The sequence below is a fragment of the Notolepis coatsorum genome (genome assembly GCF_963971535.1).
Source record: "Notolepis coatsorum genome assembly, chromosome: 10".
NCBI lineage: Eukaryota > Metazoa > Chordata > Actinopteri > Aulopiformes > Paralepididae > Notolepis > Notolepis coatsorum.
Window position 1 is genome coordinate 96,055,815 of NC_140174.1, and position 27,443 is coordinate 96,083,257.

General features: G+C 43.6%; 1 protein-coding gene across 1 annotated transcript; it reads right to left on the bottom strand.

Moving 5' to 3' along the window:
- Positions 1-4,254: 4,254 nt before the first annotated feature.
- On the bottom strand, positions 4,255-19,973 carry gltpa (glycolipid transfer protein a; the record flags this gene model as incomplete). The annotated part of the gene is made up of 5 exons (XM_084322397.1): positions 4,255-4,437; positions 4,759-4,909; positions 14,028-14,161; positions 14,270-14,328; positions 19,871-19,973. 5 exons carry the CDS (start codon positions 19,971-19,973, stop codon positions 4,255-4,257), a joined length of 630 nt encoding a protein of 209 aa, XP_084178523.1.
- Positions 19,974-27,443: the final 7,470 nt, after the last annotated feature.

Consider the following 27,443-nt stretch of genomic DNA (forward strand, 5'->3'; position numbering starts at 1 on the left):
GAAGGAGAGGAGACAGTTAAGAAAGCGGTGGAGAAAGGCGACAGTGGATGAGAGAGGGAATTAATATTTTGCAGGAAGAGCTAAGAAGTCAGTTAGCAGCAATAACTTGAGGAAGAAGGAGTGTGTCAAGACAGCATTTTATATGGATCCATTTAAATTTGTTAAAGGATGTTCAGTCAAGGAAAGGGAGGGCAACTCAAAGCTTCAAAGCAACAGGTAGAGGACTATTTAAAAAATACTTACTCAGATAACGGAAGGAATAGAGAAATGGGCCTTCCTCCTTATATACCACCATTATGAGAGATGGTGTATATGGTGGGTATTAGGCCACCAATGTGGAAGGAAGTGGAAGCTGTAGTGAGGCGTGCAAAGGCTTCTTCAGCCCCAGGGCCAAATGGAATCCCCTACTGACCTGGGTTTATAAATGTGTGCCTGATGAATTTACAGTAGAGATTATTGTGGATGTTATTGAGAGTAGGAGAAAGAGTCCTCAGTGTTAAGCCAGTTTCTGACCATATCCTTCCTGAGTGTAGAAGGTAAGCTTTTCTTTAGTATAGTGGCACATAGGCTAGCAAACTATTTAGAAAGGAATAGTTTGATAGATATACCACAGTGCAGAAAGCAGGAATCCCAGGTTTTACAGGATGCATAGAAAACACTAGCATGATATGGCACCAGATTCAGGCAGCCAAGATAGAGAAAAGAGATTTACATGTGGTATTTTTACACCTTGTGTAAATGCAAATGCATTTGGTTTGGTACCTTATTTGGAATGCTTTGTGCTTGGTGAAAGCATACTTCCAAGACATTATAATGTGTTTTAGTACTATAGGTTCTACAACGGAATGGCAGAGACTAGAGATAGGCATTATGGCAGGGTGTACTATTTCCTATAGCATTCACAATGGCATTGGCAAGCAAATGACATGTCGTCAGCTTGTGACTGCAACTTGTTCCTATTTGCGGACGACTCAGCCCTGCTGGTCACTGAATGAACAAGTTACAGGTTGAAAAAACCCTCAGTTCGGAACTAGGCAAAATCTGCATATGGCTCGCTGATAACAAACTATCATTACACATGGGCAAAACAGAGTCCATTCTCTTCGGTTCAAAATAACAAGACCGACGGCTTCTCAGTTACAGTGGGTGACAATATTGTCACAAGGAAAGATGAAATTACCTACCTGGGCTCCATCCTAGAGGCAAATCTTTCCTGTGACAAAATGGCATCCAATGTAATAAAAAAAAGTCAACCAACGAACTCGATTCTTGTACCGGATCTCCTCTCTGGTAAACAAGAATACCCTGAAGACTCTGGCAGGAGCACTCATTCAAGGGTACTACGACTATGCTTGCACCTCATGGTACCAAAGCACCTCAAAGGCGCTAAAAACAAAATTACAAACATCTCAAAACAAACTGTCAGACTACTGCTTGACCTTACTCCTAGAACCCACCTCACCCCTGCCCACTTTGACAACCTAGGATGGCTTAGAGTAGACGACAGGGTACAGCAACTTGCAATGGGCCTGGTCTACAAGATACACTACACGACCAAGGTACCCATGTACATGTCAAAATACTTCCCAAAGGTCAGTGAATACCACGATCACAACACCAGAGGGAGTTCCACAAATCATGTTAAACCCAGATTCGGCTCAAACAAGGGACTAAACACGTTTAGCAATTATGCCACATCAATGTGGAACGCCCTACCCAAAGCTGTAAAGGAATGTGAATCACTACCCACTTTCAAAACCACTCTCAAAGAACACCTACGGGAGACTGCAATTCGAAACTGGCCCCTGTAAATGTCCCAACCCAACCCCCTCCAATGTACAGTAAATGACGAAGTATGGTTTTGTCAATATTCCAATGTACAGTTTTGCTTGTACAGTTGTACAGTGTCCCCCCCCACCCCCAATGTACAGTGTCCCCCACCCACCCAACCCCACCCCACCTACCCAACCTCCTCCAATGTACAGTTTCTACGTCAAATGTATATACTCTCTTTTCTGGACTCTTTTTGTATCACAAACAGTACTGTATTTGCAAATCTGGTATGTCATAAATGTATAGATGTAGCAGTACTGTCTATCTGTATGTTGTGTATGTCATATATGTTATGATTAATTGAAAATGGGGGACCCTGATGTAAACAAGACGAAAGTCATTCTCTGGTCTGCATCCCCTTAACAATTGTATTTATTGAGTTGTACTGTACTGTACCCATTCTGCAATCTATTAATACAATTTTCAATCAATCAATCAATCAATTGGAAGTAATTATTAGAGCCTCAACGTGGGAGAGGGAGAGTGTGGGCTGCGTCTCCCACCAATTAGGACTTACACGGATGACATGACATTAGTGACCAGGACAGTGCCTTGTGCAAAAAGGTTACTAGAGAAGTTCAATGGAAATCTCAAGTGGGCTAGGATGAAGATTAAGCCTAGTAAATCGAGAAGCATTGACCAGAGGGAAAATACTAGAACGTTTAATGTAGATGAGGAAGAAATTCCATCTATAAGGGACAAGCCAGTGAATGGTTTGGGTAGGTGGTATAATGGGGGGAGGGGGGTGATAGTGAACAGATAGAGCAGTAATATGTTGTAGAGGGGATAGCAAGGATAGAGAAGTCAGGAATTGTTCTATTTTTGACATAGGATAACACAAGGAAGTTCTGCGTCATGGACAATGAGAGCTAGCATGGAGGGAGGTGGTTCTGGGACACTGGAACTAACTGTGGTTAGTGTCATGGGCCTAACTTGACAAAACACAAGTGAATAATTTGATAACCCTGGTGATGTGCTGGCTCTCACTGCCTATCTATTTACACATTAGGTTGTGGTGGTCCTTAGGGGCCATGTGGTAGCGTGTGTAGCATCGGCATTTTCAATACCTGGAGCTCACATCAAAGAGTCACAGGTCTGTCTTTGACAAGAGTTAGCCTGCCACCTGTACACTACATTTGCTGTTACTCTGGACTTTTATCTATTTTCTTGTTTCTTTTATATTACACCTTGCTCTTGTTTTCTTAGTGTACTATACCTTTTTCTGTAATTTTTGTGTATTTTATTTGTTACTGCCTTGTATGTGGGTTTTTTTTATCATGTCCTACCTGTAAAGCACTTTGGTTGGCTTTTAGTCATTGTAAATGTGCTATATAAATAAAGCTGACTTGACTTGACTTGTTGAAGTTGGCAATGCTGTTTGGGGACCATTAGGGGCCATGTGGTAAGGTATGTAGCACTGGCATTATCAATACCTAGAGCTCACTACAAAGGGGCAGGGGTCTATTGAAGTTGGCAATGCTGTTATAGGCCATGTAATACATATATAGTGTGTAGTTTCATAGTACAAAGTATTTATAGGCATGTCAGACTTTCTTTTGGCAATCGGATTTGGGTTTCTTCATTGAGCACTTATCCTTATCATTAGGGCACATGTATCTTGTTTTTTTATTATAAATACTTTTGTGTGTACATGAAAATATACTTTTATTACCAATATTATTTACATAATATACAAATTTTTGTAGGTTTCATCCCTGCAGCCATTACTAGCCACAAAAGCATATACTTTCATCAGCCCTGTTATGCTAGAATGGTAACAGGGTTGATGACAAATGTTATTGGCAGTCATTACTAGCCAATCCATGTAGTAAAGGCCATGCCACCACATGGTGTGCATTCATGAGAGGCTTAAATGTTGTTATATGTACATTTAAATGTTCAAACAAATAACTTTTACTCCCTAAAAGTCAGGCATCCCATGTACAGTCTCATATAAACCCACGCCTTACCTTAACCTTAACCTCATTGGACCTCACACCCCACCTTAACCACCCTTTGGATACGGTACATGAGATGCCTGGTTTCTTAGTGAGTCCCATACTAAGAAAGCAAGCAAAGGCACACAGAGGAGTAAAAAGACACACTTGACGCAACACTGAATTGTAGATATGCCTCCACAATAGGCTGTTCCTGAAGGTAACCATAGAGATCAAGATTTAGACGGCATGTTAAAAGGATCGTAAAATCTATCCCTTAGTCTGTCTGATTTGTTATAAACTGGGAATCACTTCAATCCATTCTTTGCTTTCAGTATCTTAAAAAAAACACTGTTCCAAGTTCCAAGGATAGACTGAATTCCCAGTGTGTGACCAATCAGATAGGCTTCCTAAAAATGTGAACTATCCCTTTTAAAGGTCCTGTAAACTGGGTGGATCACTGGAGGAGTGACATCTATGCTGGTCACACTGTGTAGTTCAGCTCAGCATGGTGTCTGGTGTACATGTCATAGACAGCATCGACATTATCAGAGAAGTTGACAAGGAATTTTCCGACTTTCTTCAAACATTCCTCCTCCTTGACATCCCGACCTTTGGAGAGGGACTTCAGGAAGTCCGTCTTATAGGGGGCAACAAAAACAGCTACCTAGACGTCCAGAGACAACAAAGAGATTCAACACGTGGAGTAAAAACTGAAATGAGTAGCTCTTGGTGGTACAATTCTGCAGGCAGTGCAAATAAGTGTATCACACATCCCTGACAAAGCAATTTATCTATTAGATTTGCTCTCACACTAAATCTCTTCCTCTTTTAAAAGTTCCATGGTGTAATTTTTTATTTTTTTTTGCAAAGTTGATTACAGTATGCATGACCACAAACTCTGGGAGCTCTCTCTCTCTCTCTCTCTCTCTCTCTCATATATATATATTTTTGACAAAGACATGCTGCCAGAGAGCTCTGACCTCACCTTGAAGAGCTTTTGTACAAACCAACCATGGTAGTTTTTCAGGGCGACATCGTAGGCTTTGGTAGCGTTGACACGGATGAGGTTTGGGTTGTTCTCGTCTCTCTCACCGTCCACCAGACTCTGTAGCAGGACTTGGATAAACCGAAGACCCCTGGTTGATGAGGATTCAGGAAAAAGATCAAAATGAAAGGCCCAATCAGTGATCTGAACATAAACAAATGGGAGGGCACGTCACTGAAAAGAAACATGTTTTTATTCTCTAGCTCAGTGGTTCTCAAACTGTGGTACGCGTACCACTAGTGGTACTTGGTAGTACTGCTGGTGGTACTTGAAAACATTTACAAAAAAGCACACTTTTTTTTTTCAGTCAGGCCACTGAACTTAGAAGCAGGCCAGGCCGCGTGTTGCTTTTTAACAGCGGAGGAGTGCAAGAATGTGACAATGTGACAATGTGACCGCGGCAGCGCGAGAGAGCGGCAGTGCGGAAATAGGCTGTCTATTGCCATTCTCTAAGACAAACGCTAACCTTAACCAGCTCCTTAACAGCGCCTAAACTTAACCTTTCTAACCTTAACCAACTCCGAAACAATGCCTAACCTTAACCTTAACCATGCCTAACCTTAACCGGCGAAAGAATACACGTTAAAAAAAAAAAAAAAAAATTGATGGGATTCGAACTTGAAACCACAGGACCGCCACGCTGCCAGGCTAAGCTTCGAATGAGAATCATGGCGGTTTACGGCTAAATAATGCCGCAAGCTCTGCCGCTCCGCTCTGCGGTTGCCGCGGTTGCCGCGCCTGCCGCGGGGCGTGTCGCAGCCAATCAGGGAAAACGCGGAAGCATTCGGCGCACTCCTCCGCTGTTAATAAGCAATAGGCGGCCAGGCCAGTGTTTCTGGTTGCGGCGGCGCGATAGTTAGATAACCGAAGTGGGGAACAACCAGGAGATCTCTGTGACAGAGAGTAATTCAGTCTAAACAGTCATAAATCTTTAATTCAACTTCAGCCCTGATCATAACCTTTTTTTTTTTTTTTTTTTTTGTAATGTCAGATACAAAATGAAATACTCCCACTTTTCTGAAAAGAGTTGGTGTTAAATCTGACATTACAAAAAATCCATCAAAATCTGTGTTGCTGCTAATCATTGACACATGCCTAGCCTGTAATAATCCCCCCCAGAAAAATGTACTTTGCATTTGATATATTGAAAATATTTTACTGTGTGTTTTTTTTAACAATAATTTGTGAAGCCATCACACACACTGGCATTTAAAGGGTAAACATTCAAAAATTTCTTGAATATGTGTTTTCTTTTCTTTTTTACAATAATTTGTGATGCCCATCACAAACACTGGCATTTAAAGGGTAAAAATTCAAAAAGTCCTGCACCAGAATGCAGGAAATTAAGTTTTTGTAAAAAAAATAATTGTGTGTGTGTGTGTGTGTGTGTGTGTGTGTGTGTGTGTGTGTGTGTGTGTGTGTGTGTGTGTGTGTGTGTGTGTGTGTGTGTGTGTGTGTGTGAGAGAGAGAGAGAGAATGATGGACAATTGCTTGCTGTGTGAGAGATAGAGAGAAAATTAAGTACATTTGCTGAAATACAGTTGTTCTTAATTTTCTCACTTGCTACAGTATGTGAGAATGTTAGTTATTATGTTCTCAATGCCCCTTGCATTGTATGAGTTGTGTGGAAGCGTTTGCTAGTTCTAGTGCTACCCCTTTGTACATTGTGGCTGTGTCTGACAAAAGTTAACAATAAATAATGGTATTAGGAATACATTTGCCTCCTGCGTGAACTGTGCATAGCTGAATAGACTGTATTTTAACGCCGGTCATATGGTGGTACTTGGAGAGCCAGCTACATTCTCAGGTGGTACTTGGTGTAAAAAGTTTGAGAACCAGTCTAGCTGATTGACTGACACTTGTATTGTGTGGCTGTGAAAGGTTTGTTTACGTTGGTAAGGTTTGTAAACACTGGAGTTAAACAGATAATATACAGTATTATTCTGTTTTTAACACCATGTGTTAAAATTTGTTTTGTATGGTTTTTCCACCAAAGATTTTCAATAAACTACTCAGCAGCATCCCTATACCTTTGCCGTCATCAAAAATGCAAGGATCTATGATTATGATATATAACATTTTTGAAGAGTATATTGTGGCAGACCGGCTGGCGTGGTAATAGACGGTCGCTATGTGTCGGCCAAGGTACTGGGGCATATGCCCATATTAGGAGTTCCGGAGAGACTCCCGCTAGAGCAGAGCGCATCAGCACAGATGAAGCGCACCTGTGCCAGACGCGCCCGAGACAGGTGAGCGCAATCAATAGACAGAGTTTCTAAGAAGAGAGTATATACATTATATACATTTGAGAGTATATACATTTGAGGGGGAAGAAACTGTACATTGGAGGAGGTGGGGTGGGGGGGGGGGGGGGGGACTGTACATTGGAGGGGGTTGGGTAGGTGGGGTGGGGGGGGGGGGTTGGGTAGGGTCGGTGGGGTGGGGGGAGAAACTGTACATTGGATGGGGTTTGGACATTTACAGGGGCTAGTTTCGAATTGCAGCCTCCCATAGGTGCTCTTTGAGAGCGGTTTTGAAGGTGGGTAGTGATTCACATTCCTTTACAGCTGTGGGTAGGGCGTTCCACATTGATGTGGCATAATTGCTAAATGTGTTTAGTCTCTTGTTGAGCCGAATCTGGGTTTATCATGATTTGTGGAGCTCCCTCTGGTGTTGTGGTCGTGGTATTCACTGACCTTTAGGAAGTATTTTGACATGTACATGGGTACCTTAGTGGTGTAGTGTATCTTGTAGACCAGGCCCATTGCAAGTTGCTGTACTCTGTCTTCTACTCTAAGCCTTCCTAGGTTGTCAAAGTGGCCAGGGGTGAGGTTAAGCAGTAGTCTGACCAGTTTGTTTTGTGATGTTTGTAATCTTGTTTTTAGTGCCTTTGAGGTGCTTTGGCATAGTCATAGTACCTTTGAATGAGTGCTGAGAGAGCTGAGTTTTTTTTTTTCAACACCTGAAACTTGTCCCTGTCGGAGACCAGCAGTGCTGAGTAGTCCGCGAAGAGGAACAGGTTGCAGTCACAGGCGGATGACATGCCATTTGCATAAATTAGGAACAGTAACAGTCCTAAAATGCTTCCTTGTGGAACACCGCAGCTCACTGGGAGGGGGGGGGGGGTGGGGATAGTGTACCTCCACCATCTGTTCTCTCCCCTCCAGGTAGGATTGCATCCAGCTCACTGATGTACTATCAAAGCCAATTGCTTTTAGCTTGGCAATCAGAATGGAGTGATTGACAGTGTCGAAGGCCTTTTGGAGGTCCAGCATGACCATGCCACAGTATTTGCCTGCGTCCACCTCTTGTTTGATGTGGTCGTTCAAATATAGAAGGGATGTGTCAGTGGAGTGGGATGTTCTGAAGCCAGATTGGAATTAGTAAATTAGATTTTTTTCCACAAGGTACTTTTCGACATGTTCGTATACTATTTTTTCCATGACCTCTGTGTGACCAATGCTGGGTTTATCTGCTTTTGGAAGGAGGAGCCTGCCGTGCGCTATAACCCCCGATCGTCTGAGAACCCGCATGTGTATCGACCCCTGCTTGTCTGACGTCTCTTCTCCCGGATCAGCCCCCGCCCGTATGAGAACCGCTCTCTGTGTACCGAACCCTGCTAACGGACCAAGATGATTCTCTTGTACGGATTCTCTTGCATGGACTGGCTGACGATTTCACTAACCTCTCCTTTTCCCCTAAACAGTAATAAAACTGCTGTTAAACATGCTTCTACCTTGTACCGTGTGCAGTGGCGGCTCGCCACTAGGGGCGCAAGGGCGCCGACCCACCTGCTGGCCAGCTGCTGTTAAATCAGAGAAGAAGAAAATAAAACTTTTTCGTTTTTGTGTTTTATAGCCCTATAAATAATATAAACATGTTTAAAATGAATAATATTTACTCATTTTAAGTGTTTGTATTTCCAATGCACAATATAACGTTATTATCTAAATTAAAAAAACATCGTTTTCATGAGCAGGAAGTGACGTTTTTTTTTATTTTTTCGTATTTCTCGCCCGGGCTAGAAGCGATAGCGCTCTGAGTGTGCGTCACAGTTTGATCGCTGTCTCCGTCACAGCCAATCAGTGCATAACGCGTTGTGCGTTGAAATATGACTATTATGTTGGAATCCGAGCGCGATTTGAAGCGGTCTAGGCAGCAGCGTGAACTTCCGTGAAGAATTTCCATAGCCGCATTTTCGTGGAGACGCTCTCTGATTGGCCGACGCGATGCCAGTTTTTTTCCATAGCCGCATTTCTCGGGTTGGCTTAGAGAGAGAATGCGCCAGGAGGAGGTAGTTCTTATCACAGCAACAGCAGTTCAGTCGACTCGTCAACAACAACAGCAACTACACTGAGCTTAGGCACTCTTTCAAAGTTGGTTAAGGTTAGAGTTTGTCTTAGAGCATGGCGATAGAACGCCAGGTAGTTTGCAGGCTGTTCGAGGCGGAAATGGACAAAGACACAGCTCTTCACTCACACAGCTTGTTGGCTAACAACAAGCTATATGGATGCGGACAATGGATGGACATCAACACAGGCTGGATGGACAATGCCATGGAGTGGATATACTTTATCAACAAGCCAACAACAAGGTAGATTAGCGATCTTAACTCTAGTTTAATACATGATACGTTGTCTACTGATGCCGCATAACGTTGTAACGTTACAGCTACTGCTAGCTGTTAGCTCCGTCATCTTAGCTGGCCACTTTTATAATTACTTCATGGAAACGGAGTAACGTTAACGTTTAAACGTTATGTCGAGGTCATACAATACTACAGTCGACATAAGGTTAACGTTACCCCGTTTCCATGAAGTGTTTAAATAGCAGCAATCTTGTTGAAAATGTAACTTTACTAAAATGCTCTCTCTCTCTCTCTCTCGCTCTCTCTCTCTCTCTCTAATTTCGCCGCATGTGGGACATAACCACTCAGACAATGAATGGTAACTTGTTTAAAATAACGAGCTTTACAAATGTGTTTATTATTGAATGGATCTGACATCATCTGAGAGAGAGAGAGAGAGCGAGAGAGAGAGAGAGAGAGAGAGAGAGAGAGCGAGAGAGAGAGAGAGAGAGCTGTGCGTGTTTGTGTTGGTCTTTTTTTACCAAACATTTGCAAAATGTTTGGTATAGCGCCCCTAGTGGCGAAGTACCCAGCGGCCGCCACTGACCGTGTGTTTGGTTAATTTAGGGTGACCATATTTAGATTTCCAAAAAAGAGGACATGCTGGCCCCAGCCTCGAGATACTTAATGATACTTTGCACAATCGAAGCAGCCATGGCCACCTTCATTTCACTATGTCTTGTGTATGTACTGTACTGTATGTGATGAATAAACCTCTTGAATCTTGAATCTCTACTCAAAGTTTACTCAAAGATGCCTTTATTGTTTTAACCTCTTAACATGCACCCAGAAAAGCGGGCTTTTTTTTAAACTTGAACTTGAGGACTGCATTCTTTTTTTGCAAAGCTTATCTTTATATGTTATGCTTATAGCACATGCATAAGCCTGGTCTCTTTTGAAAGATAACATTCTGAAGTTACTAATGCAAAAAAGGAAAATCACTTAGTGCTAATGAAATAGAGTAGCATATAGGTCTGAACTTGAGTTGAACGTGAACTTGTGTACTCACATTTTTCTGCAGTGGTTGAAATATCCCAAATGTAACCACCTAACATACGCCCAGAAAAGTGGCAATTTTTTTACTTGAACTTGAGGACTGCATACTTTTTTTGCAAAGCTTATCTTTATACTTTATACTTGCAGCACATGCATAAGCCTGGTCTCTTTTGAAAGATAACATTCTGAAGTTTCGTACACAATAAATAAAAATCACTTTTAGTGCTAATGAGTAACATACGGCTGAACATGAGTTGAACTTGTGTACTCACGTTTTTGTGTAGTAGTTGCAATATTCCAAAATAATATATATATATTTTTTGAATAAGCTGGAAAACACCGCAAATCCATAGCCTGAAGTCTTACGTGTGTTGTCGCGCCTTACCCATTCTGCAATCTGTTAATAAAGTTTTCAATCAATCAATCAATCAAGGGGGTAGGAATACATACGTTTACACTTCATCCTATACTCCTGCTTGTTTGTGTTTTAATCTGTTTATTACTTGTTTTTTATTATTATTTATTTTCAATTTATGTTCAAAATAAATAAACGCATTCATTCAAGATATTGTGTGAGCAAAAGTATAGTTAATTTACTCATACAGTATGTACATCATCTGGCCTCACGCGGATCTCACAGCTGTGCCCGCACAGTGCAATACTCCAATTCAGCCATTGGCAATTCAGCCATTGGGTGGGTGGCGCTGCTGAGCGGCCCTCACAGCGCAGCCGTCAGAGCGCGGCCCTGAAGTGGTCTGCACACGGCGGGCGACTAACGTCGCCTGGCGATGCGTTTGTCTGTCGCTCAATGACAATCGCCTGGCCCCCCACACCAGACCAGACCGTTCACAGGTATAATAATGTGTCTCTCTGTCTAGCTGGGGGTGTGGTTACTTGTTTCCCCCCGGAGGGAGATATAGGAGGACGGACCAGATGTTAGTTTGTTGTGAAGCGAGCGTAGCTGTGTTGTGCTTTACGAGGGAATATTAACCTGTAAAACCCATATTGAGCTGGAATTAAACCACCATATATATACAAATACAACCTCTCCTCATTCTTCCTGACATTACTGCATGACTGATCGCTACAATACGTTCATTACCACCGATTGGACAAGTAATGTTATGCACCTGCTGAGAGGATGTTTTTTCACGGGAGACGCTGTTCTGTTCTCAACCATCATTTCTTTGGACAATAAACCTTACAAACTAACGGAACGTAGACCAAATGCGTCCACATTTTTATAGGATTCTAGCACATTTTCATAATAGCGAATATTACAGTTTTCATTGAGGTTTCTTACAAATTAACGAAGCTTTATGTTGTCCTTTATATGCCGATTATCATTAAAATCTTAAATTGTACCATATGTCCCCCTTTAGACAACATATGTAACGCTACCAGCGCACTTTTGTTAAGATAATTAGTTTACCATTCGCGGTCGCTATACCGAGGTCGCAGTAATAGTTTACCGCTGTTCAGATCACGGCGAAGAATAGACACATCCCAGTGACCTGTGACCTGTGCTAAGGATCTTGGGAAATGTATTCATGTAGTTTTCAACATTTTCAGCTTTTAATTTTAAACCAATGCTGCCATCTACTGACAACAGAAAGTGTTGTCTATCGTCACTTCCGTATACAGCGTCGCCCGAAACCCATTCTAGAGATTCCCACTTTTTACTGGGAATGGGGCGTGGCCGTATTTGGTCCCAGACAATAAGAGTGGCTGCGATTGGTCACCGTGACGTTACATCAGCTGCAGCCTGGACATTAAACTCTGTCAACACCCACAACTTATTTTGTTACCTGAGTATAAAAACATCTAGTAGGTGCATCGTGGCGCATTGTTCATTTATTAGTTAATGACAAGCGGCCAGTATAGCTTCTCAAACTAACGTTATTTATTTAAATTGTTCCTGTTAATAATAATGAACATAAGTAGCATGGTAATAATATGTAGATTATTGATCAATGAATGTATTGATACATTAATGGTGTACATTGTCCTTTCTGTGTCGCCTCAAAAAATAGGATCGAAGCGATATTTAGCCAGACGACAGAAATAGCTGCGCGACCGTCGCTTCAAAATCTCCTGCCGTGTGGGCTGTCTCATTCATAACAATGGAGGCGATACAATTCTGGCGGTCGGCTCGCAAAAAAAGTCGGTCGCTTGGCTAAAATCGCCCGCCGTGTGCGGAGCCCTTGAGAGCGCCGCTGGCTCTGCGGCTCTGCAGCTGCATGCTTCTCCGGGAGTGCGGGTGCTTGATAATCTGGCGCGCCGCGTAAAAAATCGCACGCCTGACATATCGGCATGTAACTCGAGAACTGAGGCACGGATTTTGGCGATTCAGATGGCATTCGAACGGCAACGAATGGCGCTTTAATTCTGTAATTTATATGCGAAAAATGCAGTCCCGAGCCTTCAGATGCTCGCAAAGGGCCGTGAAACAGAAACTGAAACTGAAAAACAATGAAACCCGGACATATCCATGCATTTATAAACCCCCCCCCCCGGACGCCCCGGACAGGGCGTGAAAAGAGGACATGTCCGGGCAAAAGAGGACATTTGGTCACCCTAGTTAATTCCAATCTGGTGACAGCTCATAACACCACAGAGTCTGTCACAATATATATATATACTAAATCAAATCAAATCAAATGTATTTGTAAGGCCCAACAACACACGTTAATGTCCCCATGGGCCGGACACGTCTTCTTTAAACAAGTCAAGAAGAAACATCACAATAAGTCAAGAACAAAACAAGAACACCATAAAGTCCAAAATTTTTTAAATAAATGCAAAATAAATAAATGCAACACTCCCAGACAGGTAGGTAAGGAAGGTAAGGAAAAACTCACTAAAACCTACAGTAGCAATAGGAAAAAATGCACCACAGGCAATGTGGCGGAGAGAAACCTTGGAAGGGCCATTCAAGGGGGGATCTCCCTTCTTAGATGTCGGTGATAGTAGTGTTGCAATAAAACAGGTGAACAGTTGGTAGGCATGCACTCATGTGTGTAGTGAAACACAGATAAGTGCATGCGATACCAACTGAACATTTTGAAGGATTAAAGATAGAGCTGATAGCGATAGCAACTGAACATTTTGAAAGATTAAGATTAAAGATAGAGCTGATAGCGATAGCAACTGAACATTTTTGAAAGATTAAAGATAGCGCTGATAGCGGATCTATTTGAGGTGAAGGGGCGGTGCAGAGAGAGTCGCATCCTCCCGGTCTTCATCACGGGACGTCCAACACTAACCTTTGTACTGTATTTTACTATCATACACTTTCCTACTAAGCAATCTTCTTTGCCTATATTACTACATATGCACTCAAGACTGTAGCACCCAAGTTCAACACTGTTTGATGAACAATGTTACTGGAGTTGTACCCTTCCTGCTGACTTGTTGTACAGAACTTGTAAGTCGCTTTGGATAAAAGCGTCAGCTAAATGACAAAGTAAATGTAAATTAATACACTCCACATTTCTATGGTAAAAGTTATAAAAAAATGGATTGGGGCACAAATCGGACGGAATTACAGCCATTATCAAAACAATAAAGATGAAATTTCTCTGACCTCTTTAGCCACATGAGTGCCAGGGTAGCTCCAACATTGGGCCATTCTGCTCCATACATCTCCTTCTCCGCCTCCAATATGTGTTGGAGTGTCTTGAACCTATTAGGGTTGCCCTCATAAACTGCCTTGATTTTCTAAAGGTGGGTAACAACACAAGATTATGTAATAGCTTGTTTTAAGGATTCTGAGAGTATAGTTGTACATTTTGCATTTCAGTCACATGAACAGGTTATTCTACTTACAGTGATGTTCCCTTCTAGGTCTGCCTTAATCGGGGCAAAAACCGCAGAGCCAAGGCAGTCTGAAGGGAGATATTTAAACATGAGGTTTAGTTGAGCAATTAAAAGAGAAGCTGCAGTAATGGTCAGAACGACTCTATTATATAGTGCATCGCTGTCGACAGCATTGAATAAGACCAATGTGCTTTTGAGGTTAATGAATATAACTGTGATCATTTTAAAAAGTGTCATAACGAGAGAAAAGAGCAGGTTTATGTGTCTATGTGCACTCAATTCATTTTTTCTCATTGAACTCTACAATCAACAAGAAAATATGAATAATTAAGGAGGTGAGAGAGCCTGCCAGATTTCTGAAAGAGCCACTGGGACTCATTAAATTTTCAGGAGCTCTAGCTTTACCGCGACACACAATGTACCTAAATAGACCGCATAAGGAAATTAGTTTTTGACAGACAATATTTATTAGGAATCAATGTGCCTCATAGTTTACTTTGCATTGGAAGAGACAATATCAAAGAGAAGGAGGAGATATCAAATGTAAACATCTGTCCTCCTGGGTAATGTAATCTCTATAAAGAGATGTCAGTAAAAAAACAAAAAACAAGACAGATGGCTTCCGAGATTGGTTGTAATGTAACTCCATCTGACTGATTGGTCCAGATAATGGCTGGCCAAAGTGGGGCCTATGCCAAAACTGGCCTTCCAAAAAATGCTTTTTGGCCCTCCAATGTTTTGAAAAGAATGTAAAATATTCCACAATATTAGTCTGTTTTGATTCAGTGTAATAACATCTAACAGGTTACTTTGAGCCAAACAACAGATAATACACCGAATACAGGGCTCTGGTGGAGAGCTTCGTAGGGTGGTCGGACAGTAACCAGCTCCAACTCAACGTCAGCAAGACAAAGGAGCTGATGGTGGACTATCGGAGAGGCAGGAAGGGTCCCCCTCCTCCCATAATCCTCGGAGGGGAGGAGGTAGAGATGGTGGAGTCCTACAAGTTCCTTGGAGTTCACCTGAACAAAAAACTGGACTGGTCGGACAACACTGAGGCCCTCTACAGGAAGGGACAGAGTAGGTTGTTCTTCCTGAGGAGACTCAGGTCGTTCGACGTGTGCAGCCGACTGCTGCTATCTTTCTACCAGTCGGTTGTAGCCAGCGTCCTCTTTTTTGCTGTGGTGTGCTCGGGGGGCAACATCAACTCGAGGGACTCCAGCAAGCTGAACAAGCTGGTGAAGAAGGCTAGCTCAGTAGTGGGTGGTGAGCTGGATAACCTAGAGGTGGTGGCTGAGAGGAGGATGAGGAAAAAGCTAGAAGCCATCCTGGAAAACCCCTCTCACCCCCTCTACGAGGAGCTAGTTCAGCCAAGACCCCCCCCCCCCCCGACACACCACAAACCGCCTGGGCTGGGCCTTTATACCGGCAGCCATCAGGCTCTACAACAAAGGGCTTGGGTGGCCGGATCTGCTGACAGAACTATCACTGTCACAACTCGGGACTTAAGAACTATAGACTCGCATCACCGTACTGACTATCTTGTATTTTGCACTGGACTATCTTGTGCTTGTACTTTTTACTGTACTTTTTACATTATTATATTGTATCTGTATCTATACCTTAAGTGGATCTATAGTGTATATAGATACTGGACTGTATAGGACTGTGAAGCTATGCATCCCCCACCCTGTATCCCCCCCCCCATGCTGCTTTGACAACCGAATTTCCCCAAGGGGATCAATAAAGGATCATCTTGTCTTATCTTATCTTATACAAGTATCATAGACTCTATTAAACCTGGGAAGCTATTTTCAACTTCATACATTTCAAAAGAATCAATGTCAATTAGGATTAGTTTTGGTCTCTGCACAATTGTCCATGTTCATTTTGGCCCTTGGTTCTCCATGCCTAAGACTTTGGGGACCCCCTGATTTAGATTTGCATGGCATAACAGCATTATAATTAAGGCCCCTTGTATAGGTTATTAAAGTGCTTGAACTATAGGCTATTCAAGTGCTTGAGTATCTGGTGATGTGATGGCAAGTAGTGATGGAAAGTTTCAATCACACACATCTTAGAGTGGTGTAGGCTAACTGTCAGCACAGATAGCAACTTCAGTTACCAAGCCAGTACCGGAAAATGCTAATTGTATGCCTATGTTAATTTTATGCTATTTTCTGTGAATCACTTTGAGCTGCAATCCAGAAATGTGCTATATAAATAAATGTATTATTATTATTATTATTATTATTATTATTATTATTATTATTATTATTATTATTATTATTATTATTATTATTATTATTATTATTATTATTATTATTATTATTATTATTATTATTGACAATAATATGTTATAGGCTTGGATGTCCAACACGTTTTTTCCCCTCCTCTCAATTAAGTGGTCCCTCTGAACTAACAAAAGGAAAGGGACTAGCTCCCCCAAGTGGATCATTCTCTAATAGTTCTCAATAATATTTCAGATGGTTCTAAATTGAATCAATGAATGGCCGGGTGAGTGAGTAACTCAATGAGGCTTTTTTAACAACTGTTGACATATTTTTACAAGATATTATTTAGAAGAAGCCTACACATTTTCGCCATACAGACTTAATACATAAGAAGTAGCAGAATATTTACATGGCATATGGCTGGATTATGCTAACACTTTATGTTTCTTTTTGGCACAAACAAACAGTGCCTCTGGGAAATCCAAAAAAAGATGTCATGCATGGGACCGTTTGAAAGGTCATAAAATATGTTCAGCAAAAACATGCAACCTGTTGAAAGCAACAAGGCCGATACTTCGCAGTAAAACCCATTGAAAATTATAACAAATTAATTCCACAATAAACCAATGAACGAACAAAACAGTCATCCAATTTCTTGACTTGACAAAGCGTGTCAAGGAAAGTTGGGGAGAAAATATCTGGGTCAGGATAAACAATAGTGACGAGAAGGAAAGGAAGTTAATATCAACACCAGACTTGGGTCTTCTTTCTTGACTTGACAAAGGGTGTCAAGGAAGGTTGGGGAGGAAATATCTGGGTCAGGATAAACAATAGTGAAGGAAAGGAAGTTAATGTCAACAACAGACTTGGGTCTTCTTAATGGTTTCACATGGCAAATTCAATAGAGGACCTTTGGCATATGAATACAGAATGAAGCCACACAAAGATGCCCCGATGCCCCGTGCAGCCAGTGAATGGGCAAGGGGAACTCAACACCGCACTAATACATTTTCACAACTTAAAATCCAGGGCAATGAATTAAATTATGCATGGAAGGGGATTAAAGGACTGTCTGATGAAGAGAAATACGATCCATATGCAGGCCAGTATATTTTCACGAGACTTGATAGAAGTGTTTGGACAGATTGTGTCTTATAGTGAGTAGTGTAGAGTAGAGTATTAATCACAGTTGAACAAATCCTCATGTAATTGAATGAACAGACTTGGGTGATGTGCGACTTTTCCAGCCCGCAGGACCCAATGTCAGAAATGTAGTCTCCCCCTGGGTCACACAACAGAGTCATCAACGAAGATCCAGTGAGGACCCACTAGAAGTAGGCAATGAATGAATGAATGAAAACTTTATTTAACAGATTGCAGAATGGGTACAATACAGTACGGCTCAATATACATACAATTGTTAAGGGGATGTAGACCTGAGAAAGACGTTTGTCTTGTTTCCATCAGGGTCCCCCATTTTCAATTCATATAGACATTTATGACATACACAACATACATGACATTTATGGCATAGGGACATATAGGTATTTAGTACTGATACATTTGTGACATAAACGGTATTCAAATATACAGTACTGTTACCCCTAGATCCTGACAGAGTATATACATATGATGGGGAGGGGACTGTACATTAGGAGGGGGTGGGTGGGTGGGAGAGAAATATACATTCGGCGGGGAGGGAATATATACATGCGGTGGGGAGGAGACTGTCTATTAGGAGGTGGTGGGGGTTTTGGGCATTTATGGTGGCCAGTTTCGAATTGCAGCCTCCCGTAGGTGCTCTTTAAGAGCGGTTGTGAATGTGGGCAGGGATTCACATTCCTTTACAGCTTTGGGTAGGGCATTCTACATTGTTGTGGCATAATTGCGAAACGTGTTTAGTCCCTTGTTTGAGCCGAATCTGGGTTTAACATGATTTGTTGAGCTTCCTCTGGTGTAGTGGTTGTGGTATTCACTGACCTTTGGGAAGTATTTTGACATGTACATGGGCACCCCAGTCGTATAGTGTATCTTGTAGACCAGGCCCATTGCAAGTTGCTGTACTCTGTCGTCTACTCTAAGCCATCCTAGGTTGTCAAAGTGGGCAGGGGTGAGGTGGGTTCTGGGGTTTAGGTCAAGTAGTAGTCTGACCAGTTTGTTTTGTGATGTTTGTAATTTTGTTTTAAGAGCCTTTGAGGTGCTTTGGTACCATGAGGTGCACGCATAGTCATAGTACCCTTGAATGAGTGCTCCTGCCAGAGTCTTCAGGGTATTCTTGTTTACCAGAGAGGAGATCCGGTACAAGAATCTAGTTTGTTGGTTGACTTTTTTTATTACATTGGATGCCATTTTGTCACAGGAAAGATTTGCCTCTAGGATGGAACCCAGGTAGGTAATTTCGTCTTTCCTTGTGACAATATTGTCACCCACTGTAACTGAGAAACCGTCGGTCTTGCTGAGTTTGTTATTTGAACCGAAGAGAATGGACTCTGTTTTGCCCATGTGTAATGATAGTTTGTTATCAGTGAGCCATATGCAGATTTTGCCTAGTTCCGAGCTGAGGGTTTTTTCAACCTGCAACTTGTTCTTGTCAGAGACCAGCAGGGCTGAGTCGTCCGCAAACAGGAACAAGTTGCAGTCACAGGCAACATACCCATTTTGATGCCTGACACGGTTTAAGAAAAGCTGAATCAAACTCAACATATCAGATGAAGAGCAACGATAGCTATTAATTAACCGATGTTTGATGAAAATGTATGTTACTCAGCTGAAAGAGTTGTACCCAATTCCTGCTGACTTCGTACAGAACCTGCAAGTCGCTTTGGATAAAAGAGTCAGCTAAATGACTAAATGTAAAGTAAATGTAAAATGTTTTCTAAATATTGGTCAGCCATAAGAGACTAATAAGAATATACGATATTTAATTCAGTGCCCTGTCTGTAATACGCTTCCATAAGAAAATCCCCTTTTTGCCGCATCCATGACCATCTGGATTGATTGATTGATTGAAAACTTTAATTAACAGATTGCAGAAGAATGGGTAGTACAGTACAACTTTGTTAAGGCGATGCAAACCAGAGAAAGACTTTCGTCTTGTTTACATCAGGGTCCCCCATTTTCAATTCATAATAACATTTATGAGTCATACACAACATACGGATATACAGATATAAAAATATAATCATCTAATCTAATCTAATCATGACATTTATGACATACAGTACTGTTACATTTGTGACATACAAGATATGCAAATATACAAGAATGGACATGATCGTTCACAGTGATTTATTAATTATTATTATTCACCTTGAACAACTATATATTGTACAACGGATAATGAGCTCAGCTCACACAGTGCTAATGTATAACTTACCAAAGAACTGCGGGAGGTATGACACAGCCTCGAGAAATGGTCGCGTTTCCACTAGTTTGTCTGCTGAAAGCTGCCTGAACTGGTGATCCATAAGAAGAGCCATCTTCGACTATACAGTCTATGTGCTCTGTACGCAAATCGTGCCTCTAATTTGCACTGTCACATTCGAAACAGATTTAAAAAGACACGCTGATAAAGTAGGGTATCTCTCTTCTCATGTGCAACACTTCCCACCCCCGCCAAGCGTGCACGCGCGCACGCACACACGGCCGTGTTCCAGATCACCTACTTCAGGTATCGATGTTATACTATCAATTAGTCAGGAGGATGAAACTGTCACGATCAATAGACTCAAGTCATTGTCAAACACGCCCAGGTGATCCGGTCGCGTGAATATTAAAGGCAACCAACTTGTGTCCAGCTTTTCGTTCAGCGTTTCTCTGATTGGCCACACGGCCAATCAATCAATCCGCTCACACGCCCTTGCGGCGCGGCAGAAGCGCTGGTCGAACCAGCGGTGTTCTGTTGTGTGACTGTACTACAGCGGTGTTCTGTTGTGTGACTGTACTAAACTCTTCCACCACATGACCGACATTTGACATACAGTACACCTCCTATCTATGTTGGGATTATGTTTGGTCATGACCAGTGGTGCGTTCCTGAAATCAACTGATTGATTGATTGATTGAAAACTTTATTAACAGATTGCAGAATGGGTACAAATACAGTCAGTGGTGCGTTATTGAAATCAACTGGGATTGCACGCACCTAATGGTGCCACGTGCACGCGCGCTCCCGGCGCGTGCGCCCGCTCCCGCGAATGCCCATAAATGTCCCCTTGCTTGAGCAGCAGACTACAGACAGTTCCTAATTGCCTCTACGAATGGAATGTACCACATGTCATTCACAAAAAGTTAGGTGTGAATGTATCTGAGAACGTATTTAACACACCTGACGACCGGCGCTATTGATATGCAAATAGCGAGTACTTATGTGGGCTTGCACGGAGTGCAACCCTGTCCCATGAACAACGCTTGCCTGAATACAGTACAGCTCAATACACACAATTGTTAAGGGGATGCAGACCAGAGAAAGACTTTCGTCTTGTTTACATCAGGGTCCCCCATTTTCAATTCATCAGGACATATATGACATACATGACATACAGATATGTCAGTACTGCTACATCTATACATTTATGACATACCAGATTTGCAAATACAGTACTGTTTGTGATACAGAAGGAGTCAGGAAAAGGGAGTATATACATTTGACGTAGAAACTGTACATTGGAGGAGGTTGGGTGGGGGGGGGTTGGGTACACTGGGATATTGACAACCATACTGGGTAATCTACATTGGAGGTGGTTGGGGGGGGGGGGGGGCACACTGTATAAACAAGCAAAACTGTACATTGAGGGGGGGGGGGGGGGAGACACTGTACAAACAAACAAAATTGTACATTGGACTATTGACAAAACCATACTAGGTAAATAACTGTACATTGGCAAAACTGTACATTGAGGGGGGGGGGGGACACTGTACAAACAAACAAAATTGTACATTGGACTATTGACAAAACCATACTAGGTAAATTACTGTACATTGGAGGGGGTTGGGTTAGGATATTTACAGGGGCCAGTGTTGAATTGCAGTCTCCCTTAGGTGTCCCTTGAGAGAGGTTTTGAAAGTGGGTAGTGATCCACATTCCTTTACAGCTTTGGGTAGGGCGTTCCACATTGATGTGGCATAATTGCGAAACGTGTTTAGTCCCTTATTTGAGCCGAATCTGGGTTTAACATGATTTGTGGAGCTCCCTCTGGTGTTGTGATCGTGGTATTCACTGACCTTTGGGATTGCACTCGCTATTTGCATATCAATAGGTGCAGGCATGCGTTGTTCATGGGACTGGGTAGCACGGTGTGGGACCTCACTCGCTATTTGCATATCAATAGCTCCGGTCGTCAGGTGTGTTAAATACGTTCTCAGACACATTCACACCTAACCTTGTTGTGAAGACGTGTTACATTCCATTCGTAGAGGCAATTAGGCACTGTCTTTAGTCTGTGCCCAAGCGAGGGGACATTAAATGCGCATTCGCGGGAGCGCGCGCACGCGCAGGGAGCGCGCGTGCACGTGGTGCGTGTCACCCCAGATGATTTCAATAACGCACCACTGAATAGGTGTGTTAAATACGACCGGTGTTCTGCCGAATTCTACTACCTCCTCGAAAACTGCTGCCGTAGCGCGAATCGCCTATATCTTTTGACAGCTGGGTGACGTCACCCTATAGTTCACTCCGAACTCCAACAGGTGTACCGACATGTTATCATCTACAAATACATTCAGCTGCAAAGCCAATTACATGCAAATATTTACATGCTTATACAGTTCAAAAGGTGCAATGAAAAACATATGTTTAAGATATTGTTTAAGATATATCAACAAGACTCAACATGACGTTCGTCAGCAAGGTGGCAGAATATTGTAGAGTGAACGATTGTGGGTCATGCGCATGCGTGCGCAAGCGCAAACACAAAATCGGATTGAGAAAATGTGTTCTTTTTACTATGAACCAATGCAAACATATTCAATCAAGCATATAAAATAGTGGAAATGCCCCCTCAGGTAGCATATTTACATAAACAAAAGAAAACAGGGCAGAATTCAATTCAAAAACAATTATTTTCTCCATACACAGGTAATAAACCCAGACGAAATTTAGATTCTCAACTGGAAAATCTCACCATCATGCTTTTTTAGAAATAGTCAGTAAAAAAGTAAGTAAAAGTAAAAAAAAAATATATAGCATCATTATGGAATGTAACTAAAGTAATGTGCAATAAAAATACCTGTAAAAAGTAAAAGTAAAGAGGAATATTCAATATACATATATACACTATATAGACGACTGTACATCAGAGAGAGACTACTGTACATCAGAGAGCTACTGTACATCAGAGAGAGATACTACTGTACATCAGAGAGCTACTGTACATCAGACAGAGAGACTACTGTACATCAGAGAGAGACTACTGTACATCAGACAGAGAGAGACTACTGTACATCAGAGAGAGACTACTGTACATCAGACAGAGAGAGACTACTGTACATCAGAGAGAGACTACTGTACATCAGACAGAGAGAGACTACTGTACATCAGAGAGAGACTACTGTACATCAGAGAGAGACTACTGTACATCAGACAGAGAGAGACTACTGCACATCAGAGAGACTACTGTACATCAGAGAGAGACTACTGTACATCAGAGAGAGAGACTACTGTACATCAGACAGAGAGAGACTACTGTACATCAGACAGAGAGAGACTACTGTACATCATATACATATATGTGTGTGTGTGTGTGCGACATTGTACTGTGCTGTACTGTGCTGTCCTGTATGTGCTCAACTGTGCCACAATTCGAAACAGTTTCTGCCAATGACGAGACAGAGGGCTACATCACAGTGCTTGCATTTCCAGGGAGTCAGGGTCCTTTTCCCCTCTTTGTGACACTGCTGGCAGATCCTGCGGCCATGTGTGGCTTTCTGTCTGACGTCCTCTGTAGGTGCTGCGATGGCAACAGGTACACAAAATGGCGGACACTCTATTAACGGCGCGGGGACAGGGATACAAGTTGAACAAGCATTTTAATAGTAATAGTGAACATACATATTATACAACACAGCTCTCCTTTAATAATAGAATGTCAGTGCAACAACGTCAGAGGTAACGATAGTCTTTAACTACTAGTACTCGACCATTGAAGCGTGGAGTGGATGGAGAAGAATCACGCAGCACAGGGAAAAGCAAGATGGTGGATGGAGACAGTGGTCCTCTGGAGTTCCTACTCCAGAGGGCTGCAGACACACTTAGGATAATCCGGTCGTCGCTGGGGAGGAAAGGGTCTCGTACGGACCGGTCCTTGTATTCCTAGCGCCTGATGGCAGGATTAATAGCTATTAGCCCAAAAGCCTGTTGGCAAGGGTGATAGCTAGTTAGCCCCGTTTGTACTTAAGGCTAACCCGCAGAAAGTCTTCAATAAGTCTCTCAACGCTACTTCGCTCACACAAGTCACTATACTGTGCCAATAGTGGCTCGACAATCTTATAGTTGTATCTAATTAGCCGTTCGGCTCTCTATAACGATACGTTGCCTTTCTGTCCGTTTACAACTGCGCCAAACGTTACTTCTCCACAACACACTTTATGTTAGTTTTCCGTGGACTGAGTCTGTTCACCCACACAGATCAATACGCTCTCTCTGGTCTTGCCTGGGCATGTTCTGAACATGTCTAGAGGGGCGCGCGCTGGCGCCTACGGCGTTAAGAATGGAACATATACAAAAGGCGAATAATAAATACTGGCATGTAAAACAGATGACGTGAAGATATATATCTTATATATATAAACAATATATAAATTATACAAAATAATAAACGCAGACTTTCAGTGTTAATCTGGACCTTCAGAACATTGCCTGTGGACATAGCCTTCAACTTACCTGTCAACTACCAGCCAGGCTCACACTCGCAGTACGTCCGCAGTCTAAGATCCCACCTTGAAGCAAGTTACAGAGTAGCTACAGAAAATGCAAAGAAGACAACAGATCGTAACAAAGCAAGATTTGACAGACGAGTTGTTGAGTCTACCCTGCAGGAAGGTGACAGGGTTCTCGTCAGAAACGTCCGCATCAGAGGCAAGCACAAGCTAGCAGACCGGTGGGAAGCAGATATCTACATTGTAGTGAAACAAGCTGGAAATGTCCCAGTCTATGTAGTGAGACCTGAAACCAGAGATGGTCCACTACGAACGCTCCACCGAGATCTACTGCTACCTTGCGGATTCCTTCCTACTACCCCTGAGGAAGATGGACCTACTGTAAAAGACAAACCTAAGCGACCAAGAACTCGACAGAGCCCAAGAGAAGAAAGCTCGAATGAATCAGAAGAAGAAGACCCAGATGATGACTATCTTGATCTCACATATCACTATGACCATACCATGGAGGTCTAGTGGTGGAAACACAAACCTTTCCAGTGCCCACTGTCGAGCATGACCCCTCAGACGCAGTCATTCTTCCTGAGGGAGCTCCAGGGACAACTGATGATCCGACGACACTGAACAAGACTATCCCATCCGCAGTGAGACCTACTGAAGGCAGTTTACCTGACCCAGATACAGCGGATCGAGGAAAATACTTACCAGCTCAGGAAGAGAACAACCTACCTGAAAAGACCTTACCAGTTATGAGTTCAGAGGAGAACAATACTAACATGAATGAACTAGAAACCAAACCAGATGGACAGGAGAATGTCCAAGACGATGTGGAAAGAGAAAAATAAAGAGATGTGGAAAGAGAAGAAGAAAGAGATGTCGAAAGAGAAGAAGAAAGAGATGTCGAAAGAGAAGAAGAAAGAGATGTCGAAAAAGAAGAGGGAAAAGATGTCAGAGATGAACCCCCAAGAAGGTCGACAAGACATAGAGAAAAAGATGTCAGAGATGAACTCCCAAGAAGGTCGACAAGACAAAGAGAACCTCCAAAAGTCCTGACTTATCCCTGACTAGGAAACCCACTAGTAACGATAATCAAGTCACTATTCCAGAGTCTAAGCTCAGTAATCGCAAACTCTTTAGATGACGACTCCCCAGAACCCCATAGGATTGTGATAATGTAGTCCTGGGATAATATGCACAGGGACATGCATTAGGATAGAAGGGGAGGATGTAACCCAGGTTTCAGATACGTACCTATTTAAGTTATAAGGACCTGAATAGTTAAGGCTATTATATAAGAACATAGTTGATATCATTGAGTACCAAGCCCTTTAAATTACAGATTGTCCCTTTAATTCGCATGATGACGTAACAGCCACGTTACGACAGCTACGTTCTGCCTTGCAGCGTCTCACGTTACTGTGAGGATCCGAGTTTAGGAGAGGAGTGTAGGATTCAATCGCGGGACAATGTGGAGTAAGAGAGACGAGGCAACGAGTCGACGTTCTGATAATAATAATAGCTTTACTTGAGCATAGTCAAAAGGCACACGTTACAGGGGAAAACAAAACCTCAGCAATGCTGGAAAACATGGACTACAAATACGGGAAGGTAATGACACAGGAGATACGGAGATACACACTGTACGAAAGGGTACTGACGGGAAAACAACAAACAATGATGCGACACTGGAAGACAGGGGCGGGGAGAATATATACAGGTACTAATTAGACAACAAGGAACAGCTGGGGCTGACAGGCAGGACACATGAATACAAGGGAAGGAGCCTAGACACTGAACTAACAGGCAGGAATACATAACACAGGGAATACAAGGGAGACTAGAACATCTGGACTAATGGGAGATACACAGGGAGCAAGACAGACAACAGACTTGACAATATGTGTACACAAAAGTCCATGCGAAAGGCGGCGGCCTGTAGCACCGCGAACAGACCGCCCAGGGGCGCCAGAGGACTGTCCAGAAAGTTCAGATCCTGACAGGACCCCCCCCCCCCGAAGGGGAGGCTCCCAGACGACCACCGATACCGACCCGGAACAGGCAGGGCGAAGGGCCGAAACCCCGGAAAAAACTGGGGACGAGGACACGGGAAACAGGAGCCGGGGGGGGGGGGGGGGGGGCGGAAAAAAGAACCCAGGAGGGGCCAAGCAGCAGGGGGACCAGAGGGGAGCCCGGAGAAGGGCGCACAGGGCACGGAACCAGGGGCCCCGGAGAGGGGGACAGAGATAGAGGCCCGGAGAGGCGGGCTAGAGACAGGGACAGAGGCCCGGAGAGGGGGGCCGGAGACAGGGACAGAGGCCCGGAGAGGGGGGCTGGAGACGGGGACAGGGACCCGGTGAGGGGGGCTGGAGACGGGGACAGGGGCCCGGTGAGGGGAGCTGGAGACAGGGACAGAGGCCCGGAGAGGGGGGCTGGAGACGGGGACAGGAGCCCAATGGCGGAGGCCGGGCACTGGGACAGGGGCCCGGTGAGGGGGCCCGGAACAAAGGGGCGAGGGTGACAACTCCAGAGCAGGACCCTGGATGGGGACCCCCCCAGGAGCAGACCCCGGGACCGTACCAGGGGGCCCGGAGATGAAGGGCGGAGACGACGACCCCAGAGCAGGACCCCGGACGGGAGCCACTCCAGGTGGAGGTCTTGGGACCGGGCGCAGGACCCCGGATGGGGGACCCTCCTGGCGTAGACCTCGGCGCAGACCTCGGCGTTGACCACGGTGTCGACCACGGCGTAGACCTCGGTGCAGACCTCGGCGTTGACCACGGCGTAGACCACGGCGCAGGGCTGGACCAGACGACTCTCCAGGTGCAGATCGACCTTGGTGCAGACCTCGGCGTAGACCACGGCGTAGACAACGGCGCAGGGCTGGACCAGACGACGAGCCGGGACCAGACGACGAGCCGGAGGTAGGAGACTCCCCGGGGACAGGTGCAGGGGCACGACCCGGACCAGACGTCGGGGTCTCCCCAGGAGCCGGAGGAGGAACAGGGGCAGCTAGAGCTGCCCTAACAGGGGCTAAACTGGCAGTAGAGACGGGGTTGGCTACCTGGGAAATGCTA